The following is a 26268-nucleotide window of genomic DNA, read 5'->3' as shown; positions in this document are numbered from 1 at the left end:
TGACTAGAATGTGTACCTACTACTCTGTGCAGGTTTATACCCTTCTGTGCTTTTGTTAGGGTTGTACCTGCTGCTCTGTTCAATATCAAGTCCCCAGTATTAAGAGGTCCTGTCTGTTCGGGTAGGATTGTTGTTTACGTGATTCAAACTATAAATAGCTTATCAGTTTCCTTTAGAAATCTATTTATGCAGTCCTACTAAACAGATACTTTTTATCTGGATAGTGGCTGAATATTACCGCCGTCCAAATATTTTTTTCCCCAATTCCTGGTATGCATTTTCCCCATCCAGTTCGTACACCAGTAACTATTGTATAGACATCAAAGTCTGGCCAAAAGTTGTTATGTTAACCAGCATGAAATGCTAACCACATAAATGCTATTTGCCCCACTGTGACTGACATAAAGAGCTAACTAAACAAATAGCTTCGTACACCACCAATCTCAAATCAAAAAAAAAATTGGCATGCAATATTCATAAAACAAGTTTATTAAACTATAAACACACCATTTAGAGAACTGAATGGATAAAAACTCTCCATACATCATTCACACAGCACATGTTCCAAGCCACACTAAAGTCTCCTGAGTTCTTTAAGTACTATTGTGGTTCCTCTTTGATTATTATGTTCTGTTGCCATGCTGTTGTTTTTTGGGTGGTACTCTGTAATGCTATACTTACCCTACCTTTTGAGGACTTTTATTATTGTCTAATATTGTTCTCAAGACATTTTTGTAAACCACCTTGATATCTTTGACTTGGTGTATAAGAAAGTTCATATAAATAAAACTATGGCATCAAGCAGTCATAAGGATGGAATAAAGTATAAACACGTCACATCCAGACCTTAACAAAAACTATACTCAAGCCTATAAGCAAAATTTTCAGATACTGAAAAAATAGCAATTGAGAGTAAAAAAATCAAAAGTGTATGATTTTCAATGAAATTTAAAACCCTATTCCTGCTACTAATACTGTGCCAAGACTAAACTAAATACTGTATTATTAAACTTGCCTCTATTTTCAATCTTCTCTCAAGGCTTTAAAAATCAATTACCTAAATTTAACATCAAACATTCCTGAGTAGATAGATAAATATTGATCCGAGTTCAGTATCTCATCCAAAAGCTGATTGCATTTAGATGTCCTCAAGCCATCCTGCACACCAGGTCTTCACCTTTTGATAATAAGGGCGTGCTCGCACTTCATATCCCAACTTCAACATGTATCTGTTTTACCAAGTAATGTCTTCCTCAGGGAAACTTCAGTTTTAGCATTGGAAAAATTTAAAAACTGACACTGTAGAATAAGCCATCCTTGTGAACTTTTTGAATAGTATAAGAGCTAACAATGCACCCAATGAATATCATGTCAGAGATTTTCAACCTTTTTCATCTCACTTACATGGTGCTAAAATTGTCAAGGCACACCCCCACAAATGGCCCAACATTTTACCTTCAACCCCCACCTGCACCTCCACATACGTTACAGTCCAGCATTTACCTTCTCTTCCCCCCACCTGTACCCCTACACATAGTCCAACATTTACCTTCAATTCCCCCTCCCCCAAACACACAAATATCCAGCATCTGTCCCTCCTGCTCTCTTTCCAGCCAGCAATCAGGCATCTTCCCTTGTCTCTTGACCCCTTCCCCCCCCCCCCCCCCCCCACCCGTGTACCTTTTTTTAAAAGATGTTTTGTCTCTAGCGGTCAGTAGCAGTGACTCATATAGCCTGCTCATACCAACTCCAGATCTTTCTCTCTGACATGACTTCCTGTTTCCTGTCTATGTGGAAGCAGGAAGTTACATTGGAGAGAAAGCTCTGGGGTTGGCACATGCAGGCTGTATGAATCGCTGCTTGCTGGTACAGACCGCTAGAGACAAGAAAACTTTGAAAAGGTACACTCTGTTCCAGCCCTGTTAATAAATGACCCTCAATTCCCGTGGCACACCTGTGGACCAGCCACGGCACACTGGTTGAAAAACGCTGCTCTATGTAATAGATCCTGGTGTCTTATTGCAGTGTTATGCTAGGAAGTTAAGAAAACTCTCAGTGATTCCAGTTGGGTTTGAAAGGGGGAGAATTAGAAACCCTGATCTTATGGTCTGGTTTCCATTCAGTAAATAAAGATGATGTAGAGAAAGTGATTCAGGATATGTGCACAACTACATCTGTATTGGATCCATGTCCCATGGGTTTAGCCAACCTAATCTGTATCTGTTAGATTAGTGATCTTCAATGCAAGGGTCCAGGGCCACTGTCAACCCTTGAGTACCCTTGGTGTAGCCCCCATTTTCTCCAGCAGCAGAAGGAAAGCCTTAAGTCAACTCATAGCAGTAGGACAGTTTTTCCTGGCAGCATTCTGCCCCCTGCCTTACTGGCTTGGCAGCTTTAGGGAGTTGGAGAAGAGTTTGTACAAATCATGTTATTTCCCTAATGGAAGAATTGTTCTTTCTCAGATTTTGATGCATATTGGCCAGAGTGTTCATTTATCTATTTCAGGTGAGGATGTAGTTATGTTTCAGTTATTAAATAGGAAAGCATGTTGTGTTTAAATGCATTGTATATAAATCTTTTTATCAATCTTCCTTTTGAGATTATACTTGCCAGTCTCTTTATCAGTGGCTTTTTTTTCCATTTTGCTCCTCTTCCTCAAAGTAATGAAGTCTCCTGAAAGCCCCTGGGAGTCTAGAGAACATCACTGTTATAGCATACACAGTTAGTTTAAAAGTGCTCATGGAAACAAAAAGTGAAATATTGGTGATAGGAAGGGGAAGGACAGAGGAGAGAGAGTGGTGGCACAAGATACAGGTTTGAGTCTTAGAGGCACATGGGGTAGAGAGACTGGTAGAATAGAGCAGGAGGATTGCGAAAGAGATCCTGTTGAGGACAGGATGTCATTGGCAGCAGTCCTGCATGGGAAGATACTTGATGGCTCTCATTCAGCACTTTGGAGCCAGAGTGGCCCTTGTTTAAAAATTGTTTATTGAAATCTTGCTGTACCACCTGGGCTGCATACAGATCACAGCGGTTTCCAGTACTAAAAAAATATCAAAATTCAGAAAGGAAATACAAAATTAGATAGGAAAATAAAACATCCACACAGAGAACACAATTTGTATGTTGAGTAAACCAATCGCGTGCCTAATATCCTGTCCCATTTCACCACTGTGTTAGATATTAGTTCTTTCCTATTTTTAGCCTTCTTTCTAAGCAAAATTGTTGGAAAGGGTGGTTGTAAGACAACTACAAGATATTTTTGTGGAAAATTTGTGCCTATGGGTTCACAGTACATGGATTTTATAAGGGCTATGGGGTGAAATCTTTGCTGACTTCTATGTTGATTCAGTATTAGTGGCTTGGAAAGGGCTAACACAGCTTATCCACTGATTTTTTTGCTAGCTTGGCATTTGTGTGGATCATCGGATCCTTCTTCAGAGGCTGCAGTAAACGGAGATTGGAAGGACTGTTTCACTCTTATTTAGAGGGTGGACTCAAATAAGGGTGGAAATGTAGTTCTCAAGTTGGTTAGAGATGAAACAGGGAGTGCTACAGAGCTTTGCCTTTCCACACTGTTATTTTTACATTTATATCCATCTGCTATATGAAGTAATAATTAAAGATATTATATGTTCTCTTTGCTAGCTCTGATGGTATTTATGCTACATCTATAGTATTATGTTTCATGTTTCTTTGGTTGACACAGAATAGTGTAGGAATCTTATGAAAACAGTCTTTGGATATCATTAACTAGGACTACGAATGACAGTCATTCCCGTAAAATCAGAGTTAGATATTTGTTGTGTGATTCACAATACACAAAACATAATGCAGACTATATTTTATAAGATGTGGTTCTTTAGTTTTCTTATATTTTCTGTACAGTGTTTCAAGCAATAGTGTTTCCCTGTTTTGCAATGCCATTTTCATAGGGCTTTCAGCATATGCCAGAAGGCATTTCAGTGTGCACAAAATTCAACATCCAGGATTATTATCATGGTTTGAGCAGATTACTTCTGGAGTAATGAGACTGCTAGCTGCTGATTAGTTGTGGGATCAAATATAAGTTGCTGCTGTTTGTTTAAAACTGGTATGAGAGAAGAATCCATGCTCCATTGTTAATGCCGTTTGAATCTTCCTAGCCTATAAGTGTAAGTTGTCAGGCTATCTGTATACCTTTGGGTTAGGATGGTAAGGAAATATAGGATGCATACTTGAATATTTTCAGTAGCTACACCCGTTATGGAATTCATTCCCATCTGCTATTTATTGTTGGTTTTGTAAAGTTATGTCACAGAGTATCAAAACGATTTACTACAACCCATGTAAAATCAGATAAAATAAAACAATAGACCAAACAGGACACAACAGAGGAAGGGATGTATAACTCAGCAATCTTAACCGGCAGACTCTAATCAAAATAAAATAACAATAAAATCTGAAAACAAAAGGAATACAATGGATATAGTTAAAAAGAAAAAAAAACATTCTGTGAAAGAGCAGCGTCCTCAGTGATGACATAAAACTAATGTAGGATTGATCAGACTACAAGGAGAAAGGAAACTGCTTCCATGAACTGAGCGAACTGTTGCACGGGATGACTCAGACTAATTTTCTAAAAGAAGGGACAAAAAGATCAGCATCAGAGGAGTGAAGAGATCTTGCAAGATGGTATGGTATAAGCAAACTAAATACAAGGGACGTCGATATAAAGAGACTTCTCCAAGGACAAACAGGCATGATATTCTCACAATGGGTGACGTCATCCGATGGAGCCTGATGTGGACACTGTCAGTGTACTACCACTTTAAATCTTTAAGGAAAGTGCCCTCACCGCTTATGCGTGGGTGCCTTCCTGCCTGATGCACAAGCACGGGATCAGAAGTCTTTCGTTTTCCACACAGCAGAGCGGTATTTCTAATCTCTCCTCAGTGTGTCAACTTTTTGACTTTTGGTGCCTTCCCTTTTTGGGTCAAAATTTCCTCATAATTATTTGTTTTTGTCATAGTTCAACTCTTCATGACATTTGTATTTTTGTTATTTTTAATTTTTTTTTCATTTTGGCCAGAGGGCCTCTGAGGCTTTCATCTACCCGGGAACCTCTGACCTTTCTTAGGTACAATATTACTCAAGGTCCCCGGGCCATTGAGCCTTTTGACCTTCGTCAGCCGTTTTCCTTCCATATCATCAGGGTGCCGAGTGACTTTAAAAAGTGTGCTTGGTGTAATAGGACACCTGAAAACTCATTAATACAGGCAGCCACTTGGAAATCTGCCGCCAATTCAATGACGTCAACAATACAACTCCTAGAACTCCTCATATTTATAGTCAGCTACCCCAAATCACATCTGAAACACTCAAGACCTTCCAGGTCGAATTCTCAACCAGGTAATACTAGTATGCACAGACACTCTGGTGGTGATGTATTATCTGAACAAACAGGAAGAAACTGGATATTGTCAGCAGCAAATCCAGATATGGACATGGGTGGCACCTGAAACATCTTCCTCAGGGCTGTTTATGTAGCGGGAAAACAGAATGTTTAAAATCCAACTCCACTCTCCAGCCCGTTTTCCACCAGGCTCACTATTTGCTTGACTGTCAGAATATACTTTTCCTATGAGCCTCATAGCTAGTGAGTTCCATTTATGAGAATATCATGCCTTCTTGTCCTCGGAGAAAGCTAAGTTACCTGTAGCAGGTTTTCTCAGAGAACAGCAGGCATGAATTCTCACAACCCAACCCACCTCTCCTTGAGTTATCTTCTCTTAGCATTAACACTGTTACTGCTAGTCCTGCGCTCATGCGACATAATGGGAAAAGGTGGTTGCACGTCACATATACTGAGCGAGTTTCACAAAAAATTTTATATAAAAATATCTATAAACAATTGGACTTGGTATATGAGTACTGACATTTAAAACTTAATGCTAAGAAGTGGCAGAGTGATACACTTGGGGTACTGAAACTCGAAAGAGAGATACCGAATAGGAGGTGAGAGATTAGTAAACTTGACATCATGGAGAGAGACCTTGGGGGTGCTGGTGCAGAGGATAGTGAAGATGAAGGAAACAGTTATAACTAAGGCGACAGGGCTGTTGGCCAGAATGGATGCTTGAGGCTGGCATAGCAGAGGGGTATGAGCAGGCAGAAGAAACAGGACGCAGGTGTTGGATGCCCATGCCTCTCAAGTCATTGGTGAGGCCCCACTTGGAGCATCATGTTCAGTTTTGGAGGCCATATCTTGCTAAAGATGTGAAAAGACTGGAAGCTCTGCAAAGAAAAGCTACAAAAATGGTATGGGATTTGCATTGCAAACTGCACAAGGAGAGACTTTATGACCTGAACATGTATACCTTGGAGGAAAGGAGAAACGGGGGTGACATGATACAGACGTTCAAATATTGGAAAGGTATTAATCTGCAAACAGACCTTTTCCGGAGGTGGGAAGGTTGTAGAACTAGAGGACATGAATTAAGGCTGAAGGGGGGGGCAGACTCAGGAGTAATGTCAGGAAGTATTTTTTCACGGAAAGGGTTGTAGATATGTGGAATGCCCTCCCACAGGAGGTGGTGGAGATGAAAATAGTAATGGAATTCAAACATGTGTGGGATAAACACAAAGGAATCCTGTTTAGAAGGAATGGATCTGCAGAATCTTAGCAGAGATTGGGTGGCAACGCTGGTAATTGGGAAGGCAAAACAAGTGGCTGGGGCAGACTTCTACGGTCTACAGTAACTGAATAGATATGGATGGGGCCGGAGTGTAAATTTTAAGGGGCTTCGATGTTAGCTTCAAAACATTTAGTACAAGAACAATACTGTGCAGACTTCTACGGTCTGTGCCCTGAGACATGGCAAGGATAAATCAAACTCTGGTATACATATGTATACCATGGTATCACATGTATATCATGGTATCACATGCCATGTAAAATGAGTTTATTTTGCTGGGCAGACTGGATGGACCATTCAGGTCTTTATCTGCCATCATTTACTATGTTACTATGAACATAATCTTTAACAAGATGAAGTTACAGACTTTTTAGTAGGAACCACCCATCAGTTTTCGCATGTTCAAAAATGTTTGCAGTTTAAAACTCACCACATTAAATAGTCTGCCAAAATAGTGAAATGTGAAGTAAAAGAATAACCTAATATAATTAAATAAAGGAAACCTCAAACGCTCAGGGGGGCCGCTGACAGAGCTGACACCCCCACCAAGGGAAACCTAAACTGAAAAAAAAACCCCACAAAAAAAGTTCTAATCTAGGAAAAGATCACTTTAAAACAATCTGCACTGTAAAGACTCGCCATTATTTAAAATAAAATGGGGGTGGGGGTAAGCAGCTTACTGCTAATGACTTCACAGTGTTGTAGACTTTTGTCTAGGGAGCAAGTTGGAAGCCTATCACAAGCTCCACCCAAAGCCGCAAACAGTCACCAAACTCAAGGAGCACGCTGATGATCTGAGACAGCTTGCAACAGGGCTGACAACCTGCCACAGGACGCATTGACAAGGCTGTTAAGAACTTCCCAAAGTGACTGAAGCCTTGTGTTTAAACTGAGGGTGAACACTTTGAGCATTCATAGTAATTGTGAAATTCCTGGCACATTGTTATTGTATTGGTTGAATGACATTATTTTACAGTGCTGTAGTTCAGAACATTTTTTTAACACACAAAATTTGCTAGGTAGTAACACTAAAATGTCAGTAACATCAACACAGCTTAAGATAATTAAATGCTGTTTAATAGTAATATGTAGGTATGATGGCTAAATAGATAAAATTTCTCATTGAAACACAAAGCGGTTGCTATGAAAACAAAAAAAACTTCTAGGTTTTTTTTTTTTGCCTCACCCTATAGAAGTGTGGTGGTGGTATGTGAATGTCCACAATTAGGGATGGGGGATTGAATAATTGATTTTGCAGTTGATGGGATTTGGTATTTTCTTGATGTTTGGATTTTGGGCTTCTCCCAAGTTCAGTCCTTGAGGGCCACAAACAGGCCAGATTTTCAGGATATTCCTAAGGAATATGTGTGAGTAAGATTACATTCCCACTACTTCCACTGGGTGAAGAATTCTGTCATGCATATTCTTAGGGATATCCTGAACATCTGGCTTGTTTTTAGCCCACAAGGACTGAACTTGGACAAGCCTATTCTAAATGTTATGTATATATGTTGTAAACTGCATTGGATGATTTTCAGAAAGACAATGAAATCATTTTAAATTAAAATAAGATTGAGAATATATGATTTATTAAAATAATCTAGTTCTGTATTAACAGATTATTTATACACAAGCACTGGTTCAGAAGTCTAACTATATTTTTAATAGTTTAATGATGTTTTTGTTGAAATAAATTCAAAGTAATAAAATGTACATATTTTATTTATATTCCACTGATATTGAGGTTCATGTTCTCAACAGATTTCCAAAATTAAACATAATACATGAAACATAGATGGCACAGATATTACAAAAAAAACAAAAAAAAGGTATTAAAAGTGAAATAGATTATCCATGAAAGAAATGGTAAAGTGTGGACTAAGTTGAGCAAAATACCTGGGATAAGTCTTTGCTCTTTTGTGAAAACTTAAGCAGGTATCCATCTGCCAGAGTGTTATATTTGAAGCCTGTTCTATAAGGTGAGAGCAGCGATTGAAAATGCGTTTGTTCAGGATGACAAGTAATGACTTGGCATTGAAAGTAGGGGTACATAATTTTTTATGTGTTTCTATTTATTGTTAGATTTAAGTCTGTCAGGACTTTCCTAGCAAGGAGCATAGATGGAGCAGCTAGGTCTAAGGCAAGGTGGAGCAGTGCAGGAGACACGTACTTGATGGGAAAAAAAAAACTAGGCAGCCCCCAACTTTTTGTTGGACTCCTGTTTTGCATCTTAATGTTGTCGAGTTGTTAGTTACATAAAGTTGCTAGGAGAGTACTAGTAATGAAATAATGCAGCAGTCTTTAAGTTTATTTGGTGCATTTTTTGTTAGTTTGTCAATGACCTGTAAAGAGACGAAAGTTAATCTGACAGGAATCTCAACTGTTTTGTGAAACATTGCCCTCCTGTCCTAATTGGGTAACACCCTGTAAGCCAAAGAATGTCCCTATTATGAGTGGGAGTTAGGAATGAGAGGGTAAGAGCAAGCAAATACAGAGAGACTTTAAGCTCACTTCTGACTGTTAGATATGCAAAGAATGAATCATAGCTAACATTCTCTCCAAGCTTCAAGAGAGACAATTTCTAACAAACCAGTACTCCTAAGTTCCCCACTGAGACATTGCTGTCACAGCACTCCTTCAGGGTTGACTTTGGCTTTAATACATTTTTCCTCTAAATAAAAATGTGATATTTATTATGAATTAGTTCTTTTTACAGTTTCCAAACTCTTCTTTAATCAAAATGTTCTTTGCGAATCTGAGGCTTGTATTATCTAGTCTCTGTTGTGCATACATAAATTGAGAATTTGTGCAATTTAAGAGATAATTAGCTATGAAAGTTCATTAATAGTGTTATTTTAATATGCTTATTTTGTATTGTATATTAATAAATGGATTAATCCCTTGACTAGTGTGGAGGAGTAGCCTAGTGGTTAGTGCAGTGGACTTTGATCCTGGGAAACTGAGTTTGATTCCCACTGCAGCTCCTTGTGACTCTGGGCAAGTCACTTAACCCTCCATTGCTCCTGGTACAAAATAAATACCTGAATATATGTAAACCGCTTTGAATGTAGTTGCAAAAAACTCAGAAAGGTGGTATATCAAGTCCCATTTCCCTTTCCCCACTATACTACTCTCAACATTTCTGTAGTGTTGCCTAATTAGCTTTATTGCTATAACGTATTTAAAACATCTTCTATTTTGGTTTCAGAATGTTCAGCACAGGAAGTATGCTAGATGGAAGGCGACTTATATTCACAATTGTTTGAAGAATGGAGAAACTCCTCAGGCTGGACCTATTGGAATGGAAGGAGAAGAATATGGTATTTTTTTTCTACTGTACTGTATGTTTGTATAAGATCATTTTTATGAAAATCTCTCTCTTTGTGTCTGAACAAAAATAATCAAGGACCAGGGAGGGCAATGAGGTGACTTACCGCAAAGCTTCCCAAACCCCCCTCCTAGTGACCCCTCAGCCAGTTAGATTTTAGAATATCCTCCTGAATATACACGAAGTAACTTTGTATAGACTGGATGCAGATTTATCTCTTGTGTATTCATTATGAATAGGCTGGAACTGCAAACTACCTGTGCAATCACCAGGACAGGATGAGAAGTCTTGATTTTGGGCTGTCTTGCTGGCTGTGGCTCTCTGGCGAAGGACAGTCCCTTAGACTCTCTCCAAAAGACAATGACAGACCTTAGCTGGTCACTTTCATTATAGACTATGGCATTGGGATCATGGATGCTGCTATAATTCAGTAAGAAATATCTGTAGAACTCATATTTTCCATAAACTTTTATCTGTGGCATACTAAGGATTTTAAGTATTTTTTTTTCTGCTAGTCAAAAGCCATCACTGATTTTGGATTTCTCTCTGTTACCTTTAATTGACCGTAATGTGATTCTTGTACTGTATGGGAGATTAGCAATGGCTGGCAGTTAATTTTTTTTTTTTTTTTAATCTGTAATCAGTTTGACCCATGTGAGTGAATGTGTGTGCATTTAGAATCATCAATACAAAAAATTAATGATGATAAAAGACAGAAATAAAAAAAACAACAGAAATTAACCAATCAATTTATCTCAAGTCCGCATTAACCCAATTCAGCTTTGCTGTCAAATACCTATAATAACAGACATAAGATCTTATCTATTGACCCCTATTTTCTTACTCAAAAGGAAATGGAAGCTAAATTACTAACAGTCATTCTGAACATTCTTCTGTATTTCTTATTCCGGAAATGGCAATCGCCACTACGGTATTTGTAAGCCACATTGAGCCTGCAAAGAGGTGGGAAAATGTGGGATATAAATGCAGAAAATAAAAATAAATAAAATAAAAAATAAAGTAGATTTTTCAAGACAGGAAATCTCTAACTGAACTAGATACATAAAAACAAAATGACAGATTTTCTAATTCGACCAAACACTTAACAATGAAATTTTAAAAATAATGTAGTCCCCAGGTTCAAAGCCCTAGGTTTTAAGGCCAAGAAGGCTTTCCTTCTCCCTTAAGTAGATGTAGCCATGTCAGGAAAAACATTAATTTGCTGTCAACAAAATGTAAAATGCTTCTTAGGAAAATTGAGTTTAAGTCTAGATCTCATTTGAGGTTTCATTTGAAAAGCTACCAAAAAGTAGCACAAATTTCTTGGATCCTTGCAGGATAGTATAGAAACTTAGAAATGTTCAAACTAGGGGGAGAAGAAATAGGCTGTAAGACATAATGAATTTAGACTTATGAATACACTGTCTGAAAAATATTAGATTGTCTTATACAGTATTTTCATTCTGACTCACTATTGTCTCAATGTTGTGGTTGAATAGAAACTCTTTTTCTGACCTTCACATGTGAAAGTTGTGGTATGCATTTGACTTTCAAAATGAAAGTGTACATTATTGACCAGATTTGTACAACAGTCTGAATAACTTAAAAATGGAGATATTTGTTCCAGTACTACACTTGCTTTTTCCACTTTTCCCATGTCGTATAAGGATTTTCGGCAGTTCAATCTTTCTATCAGGTTCAGACCTTGAATTTATTATAAGGTTTTGTCATAGCCAGCTCATCCTGATGACTACCTGGATGACTTGTGTTTGCTTTCTTGCAAAGAGCTGCAATGGAGGTCTTTTCTAAGACGGAATCCCTTTGTTATTCTTGTAGCAGTCTTCCGTAGCAGTACTGGTATTTTTCTCTTTTCCCCCCGAGCCCAAGTGTGTCACTTGTCCCAAACCAGAGTGTTGCTGTGGCCCCTGTAAACTGGAGTCTGAATCTTCTGCACCACTGTTCAGTGTCATATGGCCGAGCCATGAGGCCAGTCCATATTGATTTCCTTTTAGTTACTGAAAAATAGACCAGCTTATGTTTCATTTTTCAAAAGATGTATAGAATAATGTAAAAATTCAAGTCACTTTTGGGTGCTTTGCTACTTTATTTATTCTATTCATATTCAAGAAATACTTAAATGAATCAGAAATAAAAAATATATCAAATCATCATTATCTCCACTGATGCGTATCTGGATTTAAAAAAGGTTTGGACAAATTCCTGGTGGAAATGTCCATTCCATTTCATCATGCTGATCAATCCATAGACTGGTGGGTTGTGTCCATCTACCAGCAGGTGGAGATAGAGAGCAAACTTTTGCCTCCCTATATGTGGTCATGTGCTGCCGGAAACTCCTCAGTATGTTCTCTATCTCAGCAGGTGGTGGTCACACACAGCAGCAGCTCTGGCTAGGCCTCCAAGCCTAATTTTTAGGTTTTGTTGAGTGCCTGGGGTTGAGGGCTCTTTTGAGCAAGTGCAAACCTGGTGGTGCCAGGTCCCTCCTTTTCTCCCCCCTCCTGCTGGCTCCGTTAAAAAAAAAAAAAAATTTTAACGTCCTTAAAGGCGTTTATTTCGACGTTTATTTAAACGTTCATTGCAGCTACTCACTGGGACACCAGGTCGTTACAGCTCGGAGCGGAAAGCAGGTAATTTTTTACCTTTTGTATAGCGGGCAGGGGATCCCCGATTTATCTCCACGTGGCATATGGCGTCGGAGGGCGAGGGCGTAAAGAGTCGCTCCCCGGATCGCTTGAGCGCTTCTAGAGGGGATGCGGGGGTCTTAAAGCCTGATTCGCCCTTGTTGGGTGACAGTTTCATGACCGAAGAATGTCCCGGTCCTTCGTCCGGCGTGGTGGTTTTTCCCGCCATAGACGCCCATCCCCCGCTCCTCGCCTCCGCCATCTTGGCCGGCCACGCGGCTCGGACGGCTTCTTCTTGGGCCGCCCTTGAGGTTGGAGACATTAATGCCATGAACGCCCTTAATTTGGGCGACGGCACCAAAGCGGCTAAAGTTAAGCGCCGCTCTTCCCGCGCGGCTCCTTCGCGGAGTGTCGCGCCGGACGCCATTTTGGATGCGCAGCATGTCTCTCTCCCGCTCTTGCGAGCGCCGGTTGAGGGTGCGTCTAGGGCTGTTGCCCAGGCTGCGGAAGTGCACAGTCTGGGGGGTTTCTCCCCCGAGTTTGTTTTGCTGCTGCATCAGGCTTCCTTATGCAAAACGCTGCCCCTGCTCCCTCGTCTGGTAAAGAGGTTGAGGTTCCCAGAGGTAAACGCCCTCGGGTTGATTCCCAGGCCTTGGAGGACTTTGTCTCCTCCGATGTAGATGAGGGCAGCGTATCTGAGTTCTCCCAACGGTCCTTTGCGGATTCCTTGGAGGAGACGGATCCCCGCTCGGATGGAGCGGATGACCCCTCTGCAGCGCGGCTCTTTAGCTCAGAGGATTTGCCCAACCTGTTAGTGCAGGCCATGGGCATTTTGAAGATTTCCTCTCCGGAGGACGTCTCTCCCTCAGCCCCTGTTGGCTCTGCCATTATGCTGGGGACGAAACGCCCGCCTAGAACCTTCCACGTGCATGATGCCATGCACACCTTAATTTCGGCTCAATGGGATGTCCCGGAAGCGAGCCTTAAAGTGGCTAGGGCTATGTCCCGCCTCTATCCTTTGCCTGAAAGTGAACGTGAGGCCTTTCTGTGGCCTACCGTGGATTCTTTAATCACTGCGGTGACTAAGAAAACGGCGTGACCAGTGGAAGGTGGCACGGCCCTAAAGGACGCCCAAGACAGAAGATTGGAGGTGGCCTTAAGGTCGTCCTTTGAGGCGGCTGCTTTAAGTTTGCAGGCCTCAGTTTGCGGCTCCTATGTGGCCAGGGCGTGCCTGACTATGGTGCAGCGGGCTTCCCCCTCGGATCTTTCCTTGAGGGCTGATTGGTCGGCCCTGGAATCGGGCTTGGCCTATTTGGCAGACTTGCTGTATGATGTCTTGAGAGCCTCAGCTAATGGCATGGCTCAGACAATCTCTGCGCGGCGGTGGCTTTGGCTGAAGCATTGGTCTGCTGACCACGCCTCTAAATCCCGCCTGGCTAGATTGCCTTTTAAAGGCAAGCTGCTCTTTGGGGTCGAGCTGGACAAGATCGTGACCGATCTCGGCACGTCTAAGGGCAAGAAGTTACCAGAGGTCAGGGCTCGGGCTAGTACTCGCCCTGGTACCTCCAGAGGACGGTTGCAGGAAGCTCGTCGGTACCGCCCGGGCAGGTCGGGCTCCTCTGCCCCCTCTTCCTTCAAGAGGAACTTCTCCCCCAAGCAGCATTCCTTTCGCAGAGACCGCCGTCCCGGAGGTGCTCCCTCCGGTCCTCCCCCAGGGTCTCGTACCCAATGACGGGGCCTTGGTCCACGCCCCGGTGCAGATTGGAGGACGGCTGTCCTCGTTTATGGGCGAGTGGACCACAATAACTTCAGACGCTTGGGTGCTGGAAGTCATCAGAGACGGCTACAAGCTAGAGTTCTGCCGACCCTTAAAAGACGGGTTTGTACTCTCTCCCTGCAAGTCTCCGGTCAAAGCTGTGGCAGTGCAGCAGACCTTGGACAATCTGATCCGCCTGGGGGCGGTCGTTCCGGTGCCAGAAAATCAGCTTGGCAAGGGACGTTACTCCATTTTCTTTGTGATTCCAAAGAAAGGAGGTTCTGTACGGCCTATCCTCGACCTCAAGGGGTCCATTGAGCCTTGAAAGTTCGGCACTTTCGCATGGAGACCCTCCGCTCTGTTATAGCGGCAGTGAAGGCAGGAGAGTTCCTGGCATCCTTGGACAGCAAGGACGCGTACTTGCATATTCCCATCTGGCCTCCTCATCAACGCTTTCTGCGTTTTGCAGTACTGGGCCGACACTTCCAGTTCAGAGCCCTCCCGTTCGGGTTGGCTACTGCTCCGCGGACCTTCTCCAAAGTAATGGTGGTCATCGCGGCCTTCCTGAGGAAGGAAGGAGTTCAAGTCCATCCTTATCTGGACGACTGGTTGATCCAAGCCCCCTCTTATGCAGAGTGCGGCAAAGCTGTGAACCGGGTGGTTGCTCTTTTGAGCTCCCTGAGGTGGATCATCAACTGGAAGAAAAGCCAGCTGCGCCCGACTCAGTCCCTGGAGTATCTGGGAGTTCGATTCGACACCCAAGTGGGCAGAGTGTTCCTGCCAGACAATCGGATTGTCAAGTTTCAGGCTCAGGTGGACTAGTTCCTAGTAGCCTCTCCTATTCGGGCTTTGGGACTATGTGCAGCTGGTGGGCTCCTATGACGGCCACGATGGATGTAGTGCCCTGGGCCAGGGCTCATATGAGACCCACTACAACAATCTTCTGCTGCTGCGCTGGACTCCGATGTCGGAGGATTATGCTGTGCGCCTTCCTTGGACCCCAGCAGTGCAGCAAGGCGCTGAGGCTGAGCTGGACGCAGACAGACAAGTTGTCTGCAGGAATGCCTCTGGTGACCCCGGAGTGGATTGTCGTCACGACGGACACCTCTTTGTCGGGCTGGGGAGCCCACTGCTTGGGAAGGACAGTGCAGGGGCTCTGGTCTCCTGCAGAGGCAAAGTGGTCTATCAACCTCCTGGAACTCAGAGCCATTCGTTGGCGCTTTTGGAGTTCATCCCGGTACTGGCGTTGAAGCCAGTACGGGTCCCTGTTGGACAATGCCACGGCTGTGGTCTATGTCAACCGCCAGGGAGGTACCAAGAGCGCCCCTCTAGCCAAGGAAGCCATGAATCTATGCCAGTGGGGCGGTAGCGAGCCTGGAGCAGCTGTCAGCAGCCCACATTGCCGGAGTCATGAATGTCAAGGCGGACTTTCTCAGTCGCCATAACCTTGGATCCCGGAGAGTGGTCAGTTATCGGCGTAGGTGTTCTTGGATATCACGAACGCTGGGGCCAGCCGAGCCTAGATCTGATGGCGTCATCGGCCAATTTGCCAAGTGCCGCGCTTTTGCAGCAGAGTGACGGGACCCCGACTCTGGGAGTAGATGCTCTCCTCTAACAGTGGCCAACACAAGAGCTCTCTATGTGTTCCCGCCCTGGCCCATGTTGGGCAGGGTGCTAGACCGATTGGCAAAGCATCCGGGCCGGATAATCCTGGTGGGCCTGCCAGTGGAGCAGGTCTGTTTACATCAGGGTCCCGTGGTGATGGAGGATCCCTCTCCCTTTGGTCTTATGGCCTGGCTATTGAGCGGCAGCGTCTGAGGAAGAAGGAATTCTCAGACAAGGTCATCGCCACTATGCTGAGAGCGAGGAAGCGCTCTACTTTTACTGCTTACGCCAGGGTTTGGCGTACCTTTGCAGCATGGTGAAGCAGGCTCATTTTCTCCATTCACTGCTCCAATTTCTTCAGTGTTGGCATTCCTGCAAGAAGGTCTGGAGAAAGGCCTGTCGCTCAGTTCCCTTAAAGTCCAGGTAGCGGCCCAGGCTTGCTTCAGGGGCCGCCTGAAGGATGCTTCCCTGGCTTCGCAGCCAGATGTGGTGCGTTTTCTCAAGGGAGTTAAGCACCTGCGCCCTCCTCTGCACTCAGTGGTGCCTGCGTGGAATTTCAACCTGGTGCTAAGAGCATTACAGAAGCCGCCTTTTGAACCCTTGTTGAGGGCATCTCTGAAAGACCTGACGTTGAAATGGGGGCTATCACTTCAGCCAGAAGAGTTTCCGAGCTCCAGGCACTCTCATGTCGAGAGCCCTTTCTGCAGTTCACTGAGGCAGGTTAGTGTCTATTCGCACAGTGCCTTCCTTCCTGCCCAGATTGTTTCTCGCTTCCATGTGAATCAGCAGCTCGTGTCTCCCTTCCTTTTGTAGGGAGGACTACCCAGAGGAGTACTCTGCTCTTAAATATCTGGATGTGAGACGAGTCATCATCAGATACTTGGACAGTGACCAATGATTTCCGGAAATCGGATTCATCTGTTTGTCCTGGTTGCAGGTCCTCGTAAGGGTCTGCAGGCTGCTAGCTACCAGTGGCAAGATGGGTCAAGGAAGCCATTGCAGCGGCTTTTGTGGCCGCGGGGAAGGTGCCACCTATACAGCTGAAGGCTCACTCCTCTAGAGCTCAGGCGGCCTCGATGGCAGAGGCCGGGTCCGTCTCCTTGGAAGACATATGCAAGGCGGCAACTTGGGCATCGGCCCATACATTCTCCAAGCATTACCGCTTGACTGTGGCTGCTCGGGCGGAGGCCCGGTTTGGAGCTTCAGTGTTGCGATCAGGGATTGCTATGTCCGCCCTGGGTGAGTACTGCTTCGGTACATCCCACCAGTCTATGGATTGATCAGCATGATGAAATGGAAGGTAAAATTAGGTTTCATACCTGATAATTTTCTTTCCATTAATCATAGCTGATCAATCCATAGCCCCTCCCAGATATCTGTACTGTTTTTATTCTGGTTGCATTTCAGGTTCAAGTTTGGTCTTCAGTTACTTCAGAAAGACTTCGTGTTCAAGTTTTTTCACTTGGATTCTTCAAGAGTTGAGACGAGTTTGTGTTACAGTGAGCTGCTGCATTCCTCTCCCCTCCGTTTTACGGGGCTGGATTGAGACTTAAAATTCTGCCGGCACTCCCTCCCGCTTCGTGCGGTTGTAGGGCAGCTTTGTACCCCTCCCACTTCGGCGGTGTTAGGGTCAGTCAGCTCCTCCCGCGGTTGCGGTTGCAGGATAAGCCAGATCCCCCCGCATCGGCGGGTGTGGTGTCCCTCCCCCGCCTCCGCGGGGATGAGCTGGACGGATTCCCCTCCCCCACTGTGTGGGGATGAGCTGGGTTAATTCCCCTCCCCCGTTTCGGCCGGTGGTGAGCTGGGCAGAGTGTCCCTTCGTGGGTGTAATTCTCTAAGTGCTGAGTCCTGCGGATGGAGCTTTGATATCGACATACTGAGTAGTTTTCCGGCAGCACATGACCACATATAGGGAGGCAAAAGTTTGCTCTCTATCTCCACCTGCTGGTAGATGGACACAACCCACCAGTCTATGGATTGATCAGCTATGATTAATGGAAAGAAAATTATCAGGTATGAAACCTAATTTTACCCTTGTCTGCTATTGACACAGACATGGGAAGCAACTGCTTGCCCTGGATTTGTAGTACGGAGTGTTGCCAAGATTTGGGTTTTCTGCCAAATACTGTGACCTGGCTTGCCCACTGTTTGGAAAACAGGATACTGGGCTAGATGGACCATCAGTCTGACCCAGTATGGCTACTCTATGTTCTTATGATGCAGGATTCTGCTAAAATATGGCTGCATCAGGTCCTTATTTTAACATCCTAAACCTCTGGTTTGCCATACTAATCTGTTGGTCTTCACTTTCTTCCTGGTGTCTCCTGACCGATTGGATTTTGTATTAATGATCAAATCATTACTACACAGCACAAGAAATACATCCAAACAAACTTTAGCGTACAGTGTTTTAGGGCCCAGATCAGGTGATATGTTCTAGGTAATTGTGAAAAATTATAAGGACATAGCTGGTTGAGCCCTTCACTTGGGGTAAACCACTTCTGGTTTCTCCTTTGCTCTAAGGTTATCAATAGAAATAAAACAAAATAAAACATGGAAAGAAATAAGATGATACCTTTTTTATTGGCCATAACTTAATACATTTCTTGATTAGCTTTCGAAGGTTGCCCTTCTTCGTCAGATTGGAAATAAGCAAATGTGCTAGCTGACAGTGTATATAAGTGAAACATTCAAGCATTACTATGACAGTCTGACAGGGTGGGAGGATGGGGGTGGGTCGGAGGTATGCATGGGGACATCAAAGCATATCATTGATATTCTAACAGGATGGGTGTGGATAGGTGAGGGGTGGGGTGATCAACAGAGACATACAGCTTATGGTTTATAATGGGCTAGGAACCCCAGATCCTTGTTAAGTCCTTTCTGTTGGGTGTTAAAATATTCAATCATTCTGACTTCAAAGGTCTTACGTTCTTGTATGGTTTTAAAGTTACTTTTCAGTATTCTCACTGTGAAATCACTGGTACAGTGTCCTGGTTCTGTGAAGTGCTGTCCCACCGGGGTGGGGGCCCTACTGGCTGTATTGTTCATGTGATATCTATGTAAATTGAATCTTGTCTTAAGCATCTGGCCTGTTTCTCCAATATAGCATCCTTCGTTTGCTGTAAGAAATTCAGTACACTTTAAGCATTTCCTGAAATTAGTGGTAGATCTTTTCTATTATTACAAAATATAACAACATTGGGTGTTCAATGTGACAATGCTTTGAAATTTTATTTGCAAATTGGTCATATAGTAAGATCTTGTTTTTACTATCTTCGTATGATTCGACAATTGAAGACTATATTGACTCAAGACAACTTGAAGAAACAGATATGCATTTGTCACAAGTAGACTTGATTATTGCAACTCTTTGTTGATTAGATTAAGTAAATCTATCCGCCAGCGTTTGCAATTAGTACAAAATATGTCTGCATGCTTGATAACTTGAGTCCAAGCAATTTGAAAATATGTCTCCTGTTCTTTATCATTTCCATCGGTTGCCTTTTGCAATCTGTATTAGTTTTTTTAGTTATTGTGTTTGGTCTACAAATCATTCTGTTTGAGATGCTCCGTCTATCAAAAAAACATACCGATATCATCTCTTCTCTCTTCTGCCAGGCGTCTTCTGCATCAGCCTCCTCATCTAGGAGATCTTCTGGCATGTCAAGAAGAGTGCCTACTACTCTCAGAGGCATAGGTATGCCACCTCATCTCACCAGCCTGCTGTGGCTCAGCCCCAGCGCGCTTATTCCCATCAACAGTGTGTGCCTAAGGCCCCTGCTGCTCCCCAGCTCCAGCAGAGCATAGCCGCTGTCAAAGTGTCAGTCCCAGATGACTTGCCAGTTAGGGGGAGTCTGAAGTTTTTCCATTAAAGATAGCACCTTATAACTTCAGACTGGTGGGTTCTCCAAATAGTCCATCTCAGATATGCCCTAAATTAGCTTCAGAACCCTCCAAATTGCCCACTGAGAACTCTTTACTTCAGCTCTCAGCACAAGCAGATACTTGCAGAGGAACTCATCCCTTTTGAAGTCTTATGCGGTCGAGCCCGTTCCACTTGGGGAAGAAGTGTGGGGATTCTATTCCAGGTACTTCCTTGTGCAGAAGAAGACGGGGGGGGGGGGGGGGGGGGGGGGATACATCCCATCCTAGACCTAAGGACCCAGAACAAATCCCTGGACAAAGAAAAGTTCAGGGTGGTTTCTCTGGCACCCTTCTCCCCCTTGAATCAGGAAAACGATTAGCTATCCCCTGTGAACTTAAAGGATGCATATACACACATCCCGATACTAGCATCCCACTGAAAGTATTTATGATTTTGGCTGGGAACACATCACTTCCAGTACTGTGTTTTGCCCTTTTGTCTCTCATCGGCTCCCAGGGTATTTACCAAATGTCTAGTGGTAGTTGCAGCGTCGCTGTGCAAACTGAAAGTCCATGTATTCCCATATCTTGTTTATTGGCTAATGAACAGCACATCGGAAGACAGTGCTCAAGAGTCCATGCAGAGGACTATTCGGGTGCTTAAGCTACTAGGGCTCATTTTTAAACTACCCCAAGTTCCATCTTCACCCTGCCCAGCAATTGGAATTCATTGGAGCCGTGCTTGATACTTAGAAGGTTTGAGCTTTTCTTCTGGGGCTAAGAGCAAACTCTCTAGTGGCACTGGCTTCTCAGGTTCGAGCATCTCAGCAGGTCACAGCTCAGCAGATGTTGAGATTGTTGGGTCACACCACAGTGTATGTGACACCCATGACACGCCTTCACATGAGAACTTCACAGTGGACCCTGGTCTTTCAGTGGTGCCAAGCCATGGGAGGTCTGGAAGATGTCATCCGAGTGTCCCCGGAGCTTGTTCGCTCTTTGTTGTAGTGGACCGTTTGATCCAATTTTACTCTGGGACTTCAATTCCAAATTCCTCAGCCACAAAAAGTTCTGATGACGCATGCATCTCTCCTTGGTTGGGGAGCTCCTTTAGATGGGCTTCACACTCCAGTTGCTTGGTACACCCGGGAAACGGATCTCCAGATCAATCTCCTTGAGCTTCAGGCAATCTGGAATGCTCTAAAGGCTTTCAGAGATGGGCTGCCTACAATTTGTACTCATTCAAATGGACAATCAGGTTACCATGTATTACACCAACAAGCAGAGGGGCACCGGATCCCGCCGTCTGTGTCAGGAGGCCATCCAGATATGGTGTTGGGCTCATTGGCATTGCATGTTCCTTCGAGCCACTTATCTTACGGGCAGCCTGGCCAACAGACTGAGCAGGGTTATGCAACCACACAAGTGGTCTGTCAATATGGGCGTTGCCCGAGTGTTGATCTGAGCATGGGGCCCTCTCTCGGTGGATCTCTTTGCTACTCACATGAATCACAAGGTCCCTCGGTTCTGTTCCAGGCTTCAGGACCAAGACAGACTAGTGTCAGATGCCTTCCTCCTTCATTGGGGGGACAGGTCTTCTGTATGTGTATTCTCCCATTCCTCTCATGGGGAAGACTTTGCTGAAACTCAGGCAAGATTGCGGGACCACGATTCTGATAGCACCTTACTGGCCTTGGCAGATCTGGATCCCTCTTCTGGAGTTATTCTCTGAAGAACCATTGATATTGGAGTGTTCTTCCGACCCTTATCACGCAGAATGAGGGGTTTCTTCTGCATCCCAACCTTCAGTCTCTGGCCATCACAGCCTGGATGTTGAGAGCTTAGAATTTGCTTCCTTGGGTCTTTCAGAGGGTGTGTCCTGGTCTTTCTGGCTTCCAGGAAAGATTCCACTAAGAGGTGTTACTCTTTTAAATAGAGGAGGTTTGCCCTAGATCCTATTTCCTGCCCATCACAGACCCTGCTTGAATACCTTCTACATCTTTCTGAGTCTGGTCTCAAGACCAACTCTGTAAGGGTTCATATCATCAATGTGTAGAGGGTAAGCCCACTCTGGACAGCCTCTAGTTGTTCGCTTCATGATAGATTTGCTTTTGTCAAAACCCCTGTCAAATCTCCGCCTGTGTCATGGGATGCCAATATCATTCTCGCCCAGCTGATGAAGATCTCCTTTTGAACCACTGGATTCCTGCCTTCTGAAGTACTTGACCTGGAAGGTCATTTTCTTGGTGGCTGTTACTTCAGATAGTAGGGTCAGTGAGCTTCAGACCTTAGTAGTGGATGCCTATTATACTAAGTTTTCATCACAACAGGGTAGTTCTCCACACACACCCTAAGTTCCTGCTGAAGGTGGTGTTGGAGTTGTATCTGGACCAGTCAATTGTCTTGCCAACATTTTTTCCCCAACATCATGCCCATCTTGGCGAGAGCACCTTGCACACCTTGGACTACAAGCGAGCATTGACCTCCTACGTGAAGTGAACTAGGCCCCATAGTCCGCCCACCTTTTTATTTCTTTTGATCCCAACAGGATATGGGTTGCCATTGGTGAAACGCACAATCTCTAACTGGCTGGTAGATTGCATTTCTTTCACTTATGCCCAGGCTGGGCTGACCCTGGAGGGTCATGTCAAGGCTCACAATGTCAGAACCATGGCTGCGTCGGTAGCTCACTTGCAATCAGTATCCATTGAAGAAATTTGTAAGGCTGCGACATGGTCTTCAGTCCACACATTTACATATCATTACTGCCTTGAGCATGATACCAGATGCAACAGTCGGATCTGGCAGACAGTTTTGCAGAATCTGCTTGGGGTCTAGAATTCAACTCCATCACCCCCCGGCCCGTTTTATTCTGTTCCAGGCCACACTCCCACTTAATTTGTATATAGTTTTAGGTTAAATTGAGTACTGTCCTCGCTGTTGCGAGGCCCAGATGACCAATGTTTGTTGTTTTCTGTGAGCCTGGATGCTATGGATACACCAATTATGAGAATTATGGCCTGCTTGTCCTCGGAGAAAGCAAGATACTTACCTGTAGCAGATATTCTCCTAGGACAGCAGGCCTTATATTCTCACAAACCCTCCCACCTCCCCTTGGGGTTGTCTCCATTTTTTTCTTTTTATGCTGTAGTATTTAACTGTGGTAACTGCGGTCTTGTGGTGGGCAGGAAGACACTCGTTCAAGCTCTTTTAAAGCTTGTTAAAAGCTCCGGATTGGGCAATGCGGGATTGCATTACCCAATTGTGAGAATATAAGACCTGCTGTCTTTGGAGAATACCTTCTACAGGTAAGTATCTTCACAATACCAATGAAACACCTAATAAACACATATTAGAACAATCAAATAACGTAGATATGATGCTAATACTTTTCTTAACATGTAGCTGAGGGGCCAAGTGCAGGTATATAGATGGGGACAAAATGGGTAGTTTAGAGTCAGTCAGGATAAGTAGATGGATGGCTATACTCAAGACACCTTCTTCGTACAGTTAAACAAGATATAAGGAACTGGTCTAAGTTACAGTGTGTGGTCGGAACAGAATTAGCTATTAATGTGAACACATTTAACACCATTGAAGTGTTCTTTGGTTCTAGCATTTAAGCAGTAGAACTCTGTCTCATGGACTAATTACCCGCATACATGTGGATGAACCATAACACCTGGCTTCTGGAGGAATACAAAGGATATTGAAGATATTCATGTAGGCTTTATCATATTAAGGTGATGAACTACCTTGTGGAACCCCCAGTCTTGTCTCCTGACACTTTGGAAGGAGCCAGTAGTCCAAATAAGAGCCATCATGAAGGTAGTTGATATAGAAGAGCAGGTGTCTATGTACCTTTGAACAGAACACAGACATCAGAGCTCTTGGCTTTAATTTACTCAAACACTTTCTCTTTGTCATTTTCTCCTCATCAGTACTGGGTTAATATTCTGTCTCATTTAATGTGCAAAAAAAAGAAGCAGATACACTCTCAGTGCCTAAGTTATGGAGTTGAAATACACATCCATCTTATTTAGTCGGGAGGGAAATAAAACCCTCTTCTGTCCTCTTTTAGAAAGCCTCTTTTAGACCTTTATATTAAAAGTAAGTGCTTGGCTATGTTAAGATATAATGTTTCTATGCATAGTCATGATTTTAAAAAATATTGAGGTTTTTTATGATGTATGAGGAGAGACTTGCTGACCTGAACATGTATACCCTGGAGGAAAGGAGAAACAGGGGTGATATGATACAGAAGTTCAAAAATTTGAAAGGTATTAATCCACAAATGAACCTTTTCCGGAGACGGGAAGGTGGTAGAACAAGAGGACATGAAATGAGGTTGAAGGAGGGCAGACTCAAGAAAAACTTCAGGAAGTATTTTTTCACGGAGAGAGTGGTGGATATTTGGAATGCCCTTCCGAGGGAAGTGGTGGAGGTGAAAACGGTAACGGAATTCAGTCCTGTTCAGAAGAAATGGATCCTCAGAAGCTTAGCAGAGATTGGGTGGCAGCACCGGTGGTTGGGAGGCGGGGCTAATGCTGGGTAGACTTCTACGGTCTGTGCCCTGAAAATGACAGATACAAATCAAGGTCAGGTATACATATAAAGTAGCACATATGAGTTTATCTTGTTGGGCAGACTGGATGGACTGTACAGGTCTTTTTCTGCTGTCACCTACTATGTTACTATGATAAGAAAAGAGTCAAGCCAGTGCTGGCACACTACTGCTTAAAAGTATTAAAGGCAGACTTTTGAGGTCTTTATCCTCCTCTTATATATTCTTAATGAAAAAAAGATATATAGCTATAGTGCTGCTAGGTAGGGGCGTAGCCAGACTTCGGCGGGAGGGGGGGTCCAGAGCCCGAGGTGAGGGGGCACATTTTAGCCGTTCCACCGCCCCTCCCCCATCCCTTTTGACACCCGCCACTGCCAGTTACCTTTGCTGCGGGGGTCCCCAACCCTGCCAGCCGAGTCCCCTTTAGCGCCAGTCTCCGAGTCCGGCGCGTTTGCTGATCTGGATTCTGTTTCAGCAACGCACCGGAGACTGGCGCTGAAGAGGACTTCGGCTTGGCGGGGTTTGGGACTCCCGCCAGCAAAGGTACCTGGTGGCAGGAGGGGGGGTCGAATGTGGCATGGGAGGGTCGTCGGCAGGGGGGTGAAAGCAGGGGGCCAGGGCTAAATTCTGCGTGGGCCCATGCCCCGTGGCCCCACCTAGCTACACCCCTGCTGCTAGATGAAAGATTTTTCAGCCTATTTGTGGATAGATTTTTTGGGGATACCCACAATGAATATGCATGAGATAAATTTGCATACACTACCTCCTTTTTGGTGCAGATCTAGCTCATGCGTATTCATTCTGGGTTTCCTGAAAACCTGACTGACTAGGTGTTTCCTGAGGACTGGGGCCAAGATGCACTAACGACTCGTTAAAGCCCTTTCCTTACCGATTCCCTTAGCGAATCGGTAAGGAACGGGTATTCATCAAGGAAAAGGAATGCAAATGAGCTGCTCATTGTAGCTCCTTGCATTCTCTATTCCACGTGTAAACAGTCGCCGGTCGAGCATGTGCAGAGCATCCAAGCGTTATGCTGGCTGCTCTGCGCATGCCAAGGACGTCCTTCACTACATATAAAAAAAAAAACGAGTTGTGCCTATGGATTGTCCTTGGCCCCCCCCCCCCCCCCCCGAGATCGCTGCCGCTCCCCTTCCCCCCCTGCATTGAAATGACAGCTTCCCGCAACCCTGGCCTCCCCGCCATCCTCCGCACCCCCGAGGCCCCGCCCCCACTGCCCCCCCTGAGGTCGTCACCGCCACGCTGTTCCCTCCCTCCACCGGCCCCCTTCCGTCTGCCACCGAGCCGGGCCTTCACAGCACCTCTCACCTCAGTGTGAAGGCGCTGCAGCAAGCAACAGCTGATCGCTTCCCTTCGGACTTCCTCCTTTCCTCCCTGGCCCACCCTCGTCTAACGTAAGAACTCTGCTTTAAACTAATGACTCCTATCATTCCTGATTGATCTCATGGTGTTTGCAGCAAACAAGGCTTCCAGGGTTTTAAAACATCTGTGACTGCATGCATTTTTATTAAACAAATCTCATTGAAATAGTTAGCTATGAACCAGGGGTTATCAACCCAGTCCTCGGGACATACCCAACCAGCCAGGTTTTCAGGATACCTGCAATGAATATGCAAGAGATACATTTGTATACCACAGGGGGCAGTGCCAGCTAATTTATCTCTTGCATATTCACTGTAGGTATCCTGAAAACCTGGCTGGCTGGATGTGACCCAAAGACTGGATTGAGAACTCCTGCTATGGACTGATTTTTCGCTGTCTATTTCCCTTTGATGCATATGGGTTCTGTAGCATGATGAAGTAGAAGACTATAT

At 44.3% G+C, this 26268-nt stretch overlaps 1 protein-coding gene across 1 annotated transcript in view; it reads left to right on the top strand.

Annotated features, from left to right (window-relative positions):
• The window catches only part of VTA1 (vesicle trafficking 1), a 184646-nt gene that overhangs the window by 124864 nt on the left and 33514 nt on the right, over window positions 1-26268 (top strand). Inside the window, exon 5 of the mRNA XM_030198503.1 lies at window positions 9886-9997. Coding sequence (XP_030054363.1) covers window positions 9886-9997 — 112 coding nt within the window. The remainder of the gene's footprint in view (window positions 1-9885; window positions 9998-26268) is intronic.

Source organism: Microcaecilia unicolor, chromosome 3, assembly GCF_901765095.1.
Source record: "Microcaecilia unicolor chromosome 3, aMicUni1.1, whole genome shotgun sequence".
Lineage (NCBI taxonomy): Eukaryota > Metazoa > Chordata > Amphibia > Gymnophiona > Siphonopidae > Microcaecilia > Microcaecilia unicolor.
The sequence above is the reverse complement of the archived record's forward strand: the minus strand, read 5'-3'. Positions and strand labels throughout refer to the sequence as shown.